This window comes from Chrysochloris asiatica, unplaced genomic scaffold (genome assembly GCF_000296735.1).
Source record: "Chrysochloris asiatica unplaced genomic scaffold, ChrAsi1.0 scaffold00319, whole genome shotgun sequence".
Taxonomy (NCBI): domain Eukaryota; kingdom Metazoa; phylum Chordata; class Mammalia; order Afrosoricida; family Chrysochloridae; genus Chrysochloris; species Chrysochloris asiatica.
In genome coordinates, this window is record NW_006408837.1 from 1 (window position 1) to 11692 (window position 11692).

The 11692-nt window shown below is 49.6% G+C and overlaps 1 protein-coding gene across 1 annotated transcript; it reads left to right on the forward strand.

Moving 5' to 3' along the window:
* Nucleotides 1-3994: 3994 nt before the first annotated feature.
* Nucleotides 3995-4366, forward strand: LOC102820098 (MORF4 family-associated protein 1-like). Its single transcript, XM_006875299.1, has one exon. The coding sequence runs from the start codon at nucleotides 3995-3997 to the stop codon at nucleotides 4364-4366; it is 372 nt and encodes a 123-aa protein (XP_006875361.1).
* Nucleotides 4367-11692: the final 7326 nt, after the last annotated feature.

An 11692-nucleotide genomic window follows, 5' to 3' on the forward strand; every position in this document is an offset into this window, starting at 1 on the left:
AAAAAAATAAAAATAAAAAAGCAATGATACTGAAGGAAGAAGTCCAACGTGCATTGAAGGAATTGGCAAAGACATGCACTGATGGAATACAAATTGAAATCTTTCAACAAATTAATGTAGTACTGGAGGCACTCACTCATCTCTGCCAAGAAATTTGGAAGACAGCTATCTGGCCAACTGATTGGAAGATATTCATATTTGTACCCATTTCAACGAGAGATGGTCCAATAGAATGTGGAACTCATGGGACAATATCATTAATATCACATGCAAGTAAAAATTTACTAAAGATAAACCAAAAACGGCTGCAACAGTACATTGACAGAGAATTTCCAGAAGTTCAAGCTGGATTCAGAAGAGGGCATGGAACAAAGGATATCACTGCTGATGTCCGATGGATCTTGGCAGTAAGTAGAGAATACCAGAAAGATGTTTATCTGTGCTTATTGACTACGCAAAGGCTTTGATTGTGTGGATCATGATGAGCTATGGACAATATTGTGAAGTATGAGTATTCTGGAACAGTTAATTGTGCTCATGAGGAAACTGTACATAGACCAAGAGGCAGTTGGTTGAAGTAAACAAGAGAACACCAAGTGGCTTAAAATTAGGAAATGTGTGTGCCAGAGTTGTATTCTTTCACCATACTTAGTTCAATCTGTATGCTGAGCAAAAAATCCGAGAAGCTTGATTATATGAAGAAAAACATGGCATCAGGACTGGAGGAAGACTCATTAGCAACCTGCCATATGCAGATAATACAATCATACTTGCTGAAAGTGAAGAGGACTTAAAATACTTGCTGATGAAGATCAAAGACCATAGCGTTTGGTATGGTTTGCACCTCAATGTAAAGAAAACAAAAATCCTCATCACTGCACCAATAAATAACATCAAGACAGATGGAGAAAAGACTGAAGTTTAATAAATAATTCATTTTGCTCAGATCAATCATTAGCACTCATGGAAGCAAAGTCAAGAAATTAAATGACATATTGCATTTGGGCAAATCTGCTGCACAAGACCTCTTTAAAGTGTTGACAAGCAAAGATGTCAGTTTGAGGACTACGGTGGGCCTGACCCAAGCCATGGTGTTTTCAATAATCTCATGTAAAATGTGAAAGTTGGACAGTTAAAAAAGAAGACCATAGTAGAAATGATGCATTTGAGTTATGGTGTTGGAGGAGAATATTAAACATACTTTTGTTGTTGTTAGGTGCCATTGAGTCGGTACCAGCCCACAACCCATAGCGACCTTATTTATGCACAGCAGAACAAAACACTGCCCGATCCTGGGCAACCTCACTACTGTTTCCATGCTTGAGTCCATTGATGCTGCCACTTGGCCAATCCGTCTCGTTGGGGGTCTTCCTCTTCTTCTCTGATACTTCCCCTTACCAAACATGATATCCTTCTCCAGCCACTGGTCCCTCCTGACAATATGTCTGAAGTATGAGAGACGAAGTTTGGCCATCTTGGCCTCTAAGGAGCACGCTGGCTGCACTTCTTCCAAAACTGATCTATTGGTTCTTTTGACAGCCCATGGCACTTTCAATATTCTTCTCAAACACCACAACTCAAAGGCATCAATTCTTCTACGGTCTTTCTTATTCACTGCCCAGCTTTCACATGCATATGAGGTTATTGAAAATACCATGGCTTGGGTCAGGCGCACCTTAGTCCTCAAGCTGACATCTTTGTTCTTCAACACTTTAACAAGGTCTTGTGCAGCAGATTTACCTAATGCAATATGTCGTTTGGTTTCTTGACTGCTGCTTCCGTGAATGTTGATAGTTGATCCAAGAAGAATGAAGTCCTGGGTTTCTTGTGATACAATAGTGAATAATTGATATCAGGACTGATTATGAGGGTTGGAAATGTAAAGGTAGACGTTTTATAGCAAGGAGGGGAGTGATTAACTTTTCAATCTAGGATCAGAGGTCCCGAGGACCATCAAGGGAGAAGAGCAGAGCAGGACCCTACCCGGAGAAGCAGTGATGCCTGAAATGGAGGCAGAGATAATGACGTGGAACGACGCAGCAGCTGGAGACTTTAGATCCACAGAGGGAGAGCGACTGTGTGCTGAAGACCTGGGGGGTACTGGGGAAGGATTGCATGGAGGGGATTGTAACCATGGCAATGAGACGATATACGCGATAGAATGAATGTAAAACTAATGTTCTCCCATGTAAACTATCACATAATTCACAATAAAACATTTAAGAAAAAAAATGAAGTCCTTGACAACCTCAATGTTTTTTCCGTTGATAAGATTGTTGTTTATTGGTCCAGTGGTGAGGATTTTTGTTTTCTTGACATTGAGATGTAATCCATACCGAAGGCTGTGCTCTTTGATCTATGAACTGCCAAAAGAACAAACAGATCTGTGTTGGAAGAAGTGCAACCAGAGTGCTCCTTGGAAGCCAGGATGGCCTGACTTTTCTCTCATAGTTTGGGGATATTGTCCAGAGGGACCAGTCTCTGGAGATGGATCTCATGTTTGGTAAGGTGGAGAGTGAGAAAGAAAGAAGAAGACCCCCAGCGAGATGGATTGGCAAAGTGGCAGCATCAATGGGCTCCAACAATAGTAAGCCAGGACCAGGCAGTGTTCATTCTATCGTACATAGAGTCACTATGAGTCGGTACCAACTCTATGCACCTAACAACAACAGTGGGCTGCCAAAAGAACAAACAGATCTGTGTTGGAAGATGTACAGCCAGAGTGCTCCTTGGAAGCCAAGATGGTGAGACTTTTCTCTCAAAGTTTGGACATACTGTCAGGAGGGACCTGTCCCTGGAAAAGTATATCATGTTTGGTAAAGTGGAGGGTCAGAGGAAAAAAGGAAGACACCCACCCCACTGAGGTGGACTGGCACAGTGGCAGCATCAATGGGCTCAGGTATACCAACACTTGTGAGGTTGGTCCAGGACTAGGCAGTTGTATTCTGTTGTGCAGAGGGTCGCTGAGTTGGTGCTGACTCGATGGCACCTAACAACAGACCACAGCCCCAGGAATCTCCCAAGATGGCATTAGGACCCTGACCCTAGCATGGGTGTTCCATTCCACCCTACTCGCCTTTCATCACATCAGGGCTGACCCCATCCGATCACATCTTGGCGATGGTTGCCAAACCACGGAGAACCATAGCCCAGCCTAGCCGACACTTGGAAGGGGGTGAAGGGAGGGTCAAAGTTCAAACCTCTGACACTAGTGGTCTTTCTAGCTGATTCCCAAATTTGGTATTAGTCTTGGGACTGGGTCTGAAATGACATCTCCTCTCATAACACTGTGTACTGAAGTGTATGTCAATGCAAATTGGCTCTAAGGTGCCCTGCTCCGCTCAAACCCTAAGGGCCACAGCTGAGTGAGAAGACGCTGACGGCTCATCCTCGGGGCGGATGGTGGGCGGGCCAGCGTGGTGAAACGACTCCGGAAACTTCACTGGACTCCAAGAAGCGTCAGTTTATAAGGCAAACGTGCTATTAGCCTTTGCACGGGGACGTCATAGCCGTCGGCTGCATTATTACGTAGGGCGCCCCTTTCTGACGTAAGAAGGCCGCGCTTGGACCAGAAAAAACGTAAACTCTGGAAGGCTCGCTCCTCAAATGCGGGGGAGGGAAGGACCGGGAAGAGCGAGGGCGCCTGCGCTCATGCGTGCGTGCGCGTGAGAGAGCGCGGCCTTGGAGAGCCGCCTGCTTCTTCTGTGTGGACGTGCGCGCGCCCGCACCTGTGCCTTCCAGCGGCGCGGCCGTAAAGAGGCGCGCTGGTGTCGTGAAAGGCCGCAGCCCGCCGAGCGTTGGTTGACGGCGCGGGTCCATTTTGTTGGCCGCTCCCGGGCTGTCGAGTCTCTTCTCCCCGCGGCTGCTCGCAGGCCACGAGTGTTCCCGGGCGGAAAGTTGTCCGGAGCGTGCGGAGCTCCGCCGCCCAGCCTCGCGCTCGGCCCTCGCGCGTCCCCAGCAGCGCTCGGCTCGGCGGCCCCGCAGCGGCAGCACGATGCGGCCCCTCGACGTGGTGGAGCTGGCGGAACCCGAGGAGGTGGAGGTGCTGGAGCCCGAGGAGGACTTCGAGCAGTTCCTGCTGCCGCTCATCCACGAGATGCGGGAGGACATCGCGGCTCTGGTCCGCGAGCGCGGCCGGGCCTACCTGCGGACCCGGGGCAAGCTGTGGGAGATGGACAATCTGCTGCTTCACCTCCAGACGCAGGTGGAGGCGTCCGAGCAGAGCGCGCTCAACCACCTGCAGAGCCCCGACGACGGCGCGGCCGCCGGGCCCGAGCGCGCCGCCGACAAGGCCCGGGAGACGGCCAAGATGGCCGAGATGCTGGTGGAGCTGGTGCGGCGGATCGAGCGCAGCCAGTCCGCCTGAGCCGCCCGGGCGCGGTGAGTGTGGGGCGCCCGGGGTGGCGTGGGGACGCAGCGGGGTGGTGTGGGTGGGCAGCGGCCTGTCGTGTCCCCCGGGCAGGGTTGTAAGCGGACAGGCCGTCCAGCGGGGCGTTGCTGGGAAGGGCCGAGCCCCGATGACCCGTGTCCCCCTGTGCTCTAGGTTTCCAGCCACGGGATCTGGTCTGCTGGTGGCGATTGGCTGACCCCGGAGAGCTGCTGTACCCCGTTTTGTTTTTCTTTCCCCCTCTGTCCACTTCAGTCTCACTCACACTACGTTTCTGCGGTGGTCTGCGGTTAACGACCTCAATAGGAGTTTGCATTGCTCGGTGTTTTTTGTTTGCGAGACGAGTTTTTCTTTGGGAAATGCGTTCATCGATGAATCGGGGCCTGGACGGCCAGCTCCTGGGCCTCGCGAGTGGCGGGCGCTCCCCGCGCGCCCTCGGCTGGAGCGTCTGCATCTGGGGACTTGGCTTTCTGTGTGAGACCAAAGTGGAGAGTTGTGTTGTGTTGTGTTGAGGGCACGTTCTCCGATGTCAGCTGCCCGCTGCTGGACGGGGCTCGGGGCGGACAGGGAGAGCAATGTTGGCAGAGGCCGGAGGCCCCGGACCCGCCACCATCAGCCAAGAGGCATCGTCCAGCTGCAAGTCCATTTGTGTCGCAGACCTGACAAGTATTTGAGGTCAACACCCTGCCACGTTTAAAAAGTTACAAAATGAAAACTTACTATGTTAATAAAAGTATTTGCTTGAAAAGACCAAACGGTGGTGATTCATTGAGCACTGTCCTGGCTTTATGTCGGCCGGGGGAGGGGAGGACTCCTGCCTTCAGGGAGCCCACGAACCCACCAGCAAAGGGCCCCCCCGGCGCTCACACTCCGGATACGGCCTCAGACTTCTTAGCAGGGTGGGGGAGGACACCCCCAGATCCCCTTCCCAGCCCCGATGGGTCACATCCCAGCGTCTCCCGGGGCCCCGTCTAGAGGCATGGCCCACCATGGGAGCCATTGGTCCCAGGCTATGACACGGGAACCTCCGGGACAGCTGAGGGGAGGTACACTTCAGACATTGTGTTAGGAGAAGGATATCATGTTTGGTAAGGTGGAGGGTCAGAGGAAGACCCTCAACGGGATGGATGGCCACAATAGTGAGGTTGGCCCAGGATTGGGCAGTGTTTTGTTCTGCTGTGCATAAGATCGCTATGAGTCGGTACCAACTCGATGGCCCCTGACAACAACGAGTATTGACTTGGGGCCTAGGTGTGGTGCAGTAGGATAAGACCTGGACCAGAAGGCTGGTTTGAACCACAAGGTCAGTGCTTTCAAACTTACCGGCCGCTCCTCAGAAACCCTGTAAAGGGTCACTACGAATTGGAACCAGTGGCGCCTTAATTTGAGTACATCTTCCAAAATCAATAGAAAATGTCACGTTTAGAAGTCCTGGGGAGGAGGAGGAGGTGGAAACAAAATGCTGTACATGGTACAGTTATCAAAATGTAAAAATTAACATTGGTAGTAAAGTCTTTGGCGCCCTGGTGTGGTGGTGTAGCACAAGCACTGGGCTGCTAACCACAGGGCCAGTGGTTCAAACCCACAAGCCACTCCTCAGGAGCCCGTTGACAACACACAATTCACTTTTAAAACTGGTGCTGTAGGATAAGCACTGGACTGCAAGGTAGGTTGGAACCACAGGGTCTTCAGTTCAAGCTCACCAGCTCCTACACAGGGTCGCTGTAAGTCAGAACCAACCAGATGCCACTTAAAACAATGCTTCGAAAGAGCACTGAGTTTATGAAGAATTAAAGGGCCCAGCTCCCAGCTGTTACCCACTTAGTAGCTTCTTGTCTAACAAACATTACATGGGTTTGAGCATTTGCTTGTATGAAATGATACCAGTTTTGGTTTTTTAACATAAATAGCACACCGTTTGTATTTACTTTTGAAGTTGGGTGCTAGAGAGTCAGTTCCAACTCATAGTGACCGTATGTAGGGTTTCCGAGGAGTGGCTGGTGACCTTGCAGTCCAGCGCATTAACCCACAGCACAACAGTGGAGCTCAGAATCATCCCAGTTGGAACAGCCACAAGAGATTCACACACCAGGAAACTGAATTGTCCTAAAGTCCTTGGTTCCTCTTACTCCGGCTTCTCAGCTCCTGAGATTGCTCCCAGCTGGCTAGCCATTGGCTTGCATTTTCTGGCAAAGACTGTGTCCTAAGGGTGGCTCTGAGAGACCTTCTTCCAGACTGTACAGTCATTGTCTGGCTTAGGATGTGTGTCCCTCAGGAGGCCAAGCTGCTGTGCAGAGGTCAGGTCATGGACGGCTAAAGAAAGGCTAATGCTGGGTGAATTCCTGGCACTGTGAAGGCCACTGTAAGCCTGGACTTCACTGCTCAGCATTACCATGTTTCAGGTGTGAAAAGTCCTTGTAGGTATCACCCACCCAAGGAGGAGGCAGGCAAGGTGCAGCAGACAGACAGTCTCTGATAAGACCGACAAGGTACATGCTGGTCCCGCCTGCTCAGAATGAGCCCCGGAGACTGCTGGCTGCCTTGCATCTGGGTGTTGGCACTGAGAAAGTTTCATCCTGGTAGACATCATGGTGGAGCTGACAGCAGCCAGGGCCATGGCCAACACAGGAGGGAAAAGGCGTTACCGGCTGGCTGTCCGCAGGTGCAGGGTGATGTGTGCCACTGACCGGCGCTCCTGACTCAGCCTCTGGATCTGGGGTTTTGGAGGCTGTCAGTCTATACAGGAGCAGAAGGCCTCAGCTTTCTCCCACACAGCGACTGGTAGATTCAAACTCCTGACCTTGCAGTTAGCAGCCCAGCTCGCTGCAGGGGAGGGGAGGGAGTGAAAACCTCAGGAGAGCAGGCTGTCTGCCTGGACACCGGAGGCCGGAGGACCAGCTGCCTAATGTCCACTCACCCGGCCTGCTCACTGTGTCATTAAGCCCACAACTGCCTCCTTCGGGCCTCGTTTTCTTGGTTCATAAATCAAAGGGGGCACAAGCTGGTCTCTCTCCTTGGTTCTTCCCAGCCCTGACATTCTGTTACATTTAAGTAAACTGTCCCAAGACACCTGAGCAGCCAAAGTTTTTCTGGGATAAAATGCTAAACGGAGTCTCCCCTTGGGGCACAAGACTGCATTGTAGGGTGGGCAACCACAGGATGGCCCCTTTTGGGTGGGTGGGGGCAAGTAACTGACTTCTAAGGAAAGGTAGTGTTTGACACACGCAAGCCAGAGCATCCCACGGGACCCCTCCCCCAAGCCCTGTCTTCCTTCCGGCACAGTGTCCAGCAACATTGCAGATGGGGTCATTGATGAGCCCCAGTCTGGTGCTAACAACCCCCCAATAATGAGCCAGGACTCAGTCATTTAATGCAGCCAGGATTTGCTTCAGTTGCTGCTCAAAATCTGTAAGCGAGTACCCTCAATAAGGAGTCCTGGTGTGGCACTGTGGGGAAAGCACAGGACCACAAGGTCAGCGGTTCAAACCCCCTAATCTCTCTTCAGAAACCCTATATCAGATTGCTATGAGTCAAAACCAACTCAACAGCATTAACGACCCGAGACAAAGAGGAAGGCTCCTAACGAGATGGACAGATGAGTGATCCCAGCAGTGAGCACAAACCCGACAATGAGGATGGTGCAGGCCTGGGTCACTGTGAGTCGGAGCTGACTCAACAGCCCTTAACAACAGCAACCCAAGAGCCTCACCAATGAGCTCAAATGTAACACCTGTGAGGGGGACACAGGCCCGGGCCGCTGTGACTCAGAACAAACTCAAAGGCACCTAACGACACCCACAACCTGGTTCATTATAGCTTCATCTTTTCTGATCTCCTCAAAGCTTTGTAAATGGCCAGGTCCTGGCCTGTGTCTCCATCCCTTTCTCCCTCCTTCGTAAATCTCCATTCCATGGCTCACAAAATCCTCACACTGTTGTTCCCAAAACCACCTAGATCACTCCGCTTCCCTGAGAAGGGTTCTGGACCACCGGTGACAGCTGAGACTGGGCTTCCCTGCAGCCTTGTAGGCGACAATCCCTAGCAGTCACTGGGGTCTCCACTCCGTCTGGAGTGGGCACAGAAGACGGGGACGGAGGCTCCTCGTGGACTGTGTTTGTGGCTGAGGGGTGAAGGAAAAGTCAAAAACAAGCAGGAGGGTACGTGTGACCAGGCCATTACTGCAACCACACACCTGTACGCCGAGCAAATCCCCGGCTGAAATGAAGAGCAGGAGAGCAACACAGGAAGTAGCTGGGAAGGTGGGTGGAGGTGTCAGAGCTGGAGACTAGATGGATGAAGAGGCAGCTGTACAGATGGGCCGTGTCAGGAGGACTGATTCTGTGATGTAGGAGGTGGAACAGGCTTGAGGCAAGAGCAAGGCCCAAGTCCCCTTGGCAGTGAGTGGAGCTCCCTGGATATGAAGCACCGAGGGCCTGGAAGGTGGGGGATTGGCGGCCTCATGAGCATCAGACATGGGCATGGATGATGGCAGGACTTGGGGAGGAGAGGCAGGCCGGGGACCAAAGTCTGTAATGAGTGACAGGAATCCAGTGAGGGTGGAAGAGGATGGCAGTGATATGGGGGGGACAGGGCAGTTGCACAGCCAGTAAGCATTGCAGACGAGGAGAAATTGACAAAGAAGAGGGCACGGAGTGGTGTGGAAATGGCCGAGGGGCGATGTGGATCCCAACTCTTAACTCAGCATGGAGTGCTTGGGGAGATAGATGGCTTTCCCTCCACACACCTGAGGAAGAAGGTGCACTGTCATCTCGGGTCAGTCCAGCAAGAGACAAGGTGGGCTGGAGGGTGCAGGTCAAGCTCATGCTGGCAGTGGTCCCCAGCTCCTCCAACCAACACTCACGGAAGCAGCAGTCAGGAAAGCAAACCTGTGGCAGAAGACAGCTTGGAAATGTGAAAACGCAAAGACGTCACTTCGAGGACTGAGGTGTGCCTGCCACCGGTCATGGTATCTTCAGTTGCCTCATGCATGCGAAAGCTGGACAAGGAGTAAGGAAGACTGTAGAAGATCTGAAGCACTTGAATTACAGTGTTAACGGCTGTTGGATGTATCATAGGCTGCCAGAAGGGCAGACAGATCTGCTTTGGAAGAGTGTGGCAGGATTGCTCCTTGGAAGCGAAGATGTGAGACTCCTTCTCTCCTGCTTTGAACATGTTGTCAGGAGGGACCAGTCCCTGGAGAAGAACATCATGCTTGATGAAATGCAGGATCAGCAAAGAAGAGGATGACCCCCAACTAGATGGATTGACAACAGTGACGGCAACAAAGTCCTCAAACATCAGAACGATTGTGAGGATGGGGCAGGACCAAACACTGTTTTGCTCTGGTGTACGCAGGGTCACTGTGGGTCGGAATCAACTTGATAACAACGAAAACACTAGAATAAAGGAGACTAGGAAGAAGGAGAAACTGACTACTTCTGAATATTCAATCACTGGAAACCTTGTGACTAGACATGGAACACTGTCAGCACCAGAATATTGAATATTGAAACATGATGAAGAGCACCAGTGCCAGGAGATGAGCCCCTCAGGTTCAAAGGCACTCAAAATACGACTGGGGAAGAGCTGCCTCCTCAAAGTGGAGTTGACCGTGATGACGCGAATGGAGTAATCCCGCAGGACCTTCATTTGCTGATGGGGCACAACTCAAAATGAAGAAAAACAGCTGTAAACATCCATTATTAATCAGAACATGGAATGTAAGAAATATAAATCTAGGAAAATTGGAAATTGTCAAAAATGAATTGGAACACAAACACTGATATCCTAGGCATCAGTGAGCTGAAATGGAGTGGCATTGGCCATTTTGAATCTGAGAATCACATAGTTTACTATGCCGGGAATGACAAATTGAAGAAGAATGACATCGCATTCATCATCAAAAAAAATAATAATAATAGCAAAAAACATATTAAGATCTGCCTTGAATTACAACGCTGCCTGTGATAACATATATCCATACACCTACAGGGAAGTCCGGTCAATACAAATACTCACGTTTATGCACCAACTACTAGAGCCAGTGATGATGAAATTGAAGAAGTCTATCAACTTCTTCAGTCTGAAATTGATTAAACATACAATCAAGATATGTTGATAATTACTGGCAATTAGAATGCAAAGATTAGAAACAAAGAGGAAGGGGCAGCTGTTGGAAAACACGGCCTTGAAACCAAGTTGACTACATCTATGGAAAGAGATGGTGGGAAAGCTCCATATCATCAACCGAAACAAGACCAGGGGCAGACTACGGAACAGACCATCAATTGTTCATGTAGAAGTTCAGGCTGAAGCTGAATAAAATTAAAACAAGTCCATGAGAGTCAAAATATGGCCTTGAACATACCCCACCTGAATTTGGAGATCATCTGAAGAACAGATTTGATGCATTAGACACTAAAAACCAAAGGCCAGAAGAGTTGTGGGATGACATCAGGAACATCATACAGGAAGAAAGCAAAAGGTCACTAAGAAAACAAGAAAGAAGAAAAAGAGCAAAATGAAGGTCAGGAGAGACTCTGAAACTTGCTCTCCAGAATGCAAATGGAAAAAATGAGATAAAAGAGCTGAATAGAAAATTTCAAACATAAGCTCAAGAAGACAATGTCAAATATTATAAGGAAATGTGCAAAGACCTAGAGTTCAAAAACCAAAAGGGAAGAATGCACTCTGCATTTCTCAATCTTAGGAAACGGAAGAAGAAACTCAAGCCTTGTCTTGCAATGTTTAATTCTCTGGGCAACATATTGAATGATGCAAAAAGCATCAAAAGAAGATGGAAGGAATACACACACACAGTCACTGTACCAAAAAGAAGTGGTCAATGTTCAACCATTTCACAAGATAGCATATGATCAAGAGCTAATGATACTGCAGTCCAACATGTATTGAAGACATGGGCAAAGAATAGGACACCAGGAATTGATGGAATGCAAACTAAAATCTTTCAACAAACAGAAGCAACACTGGAGGCACTCACTCATCTGTGCCAAGACATTGGAAACTACTCGGCCCAATTGACTGGAAGAGATGTGCCCATTCCAAAGAGAGGTGACACATCAGAACGCGGAAATCAACGGACAACGTCACTAATATCAAATGCAAGTAAAATTTTGCTGAAGACAATACAAAAACGGTTACCACCATGCATTGACAGAGAACTTCCAGAGGTTCAAGCTGGATTCAGAAGAGGATGTGGAACGAGGGATATCACATGGATCTTGGCTGACAGCAGAGAATACCAGAAAGATGTTTACCTGTGCTTTATTGACTACGCAAAGACTT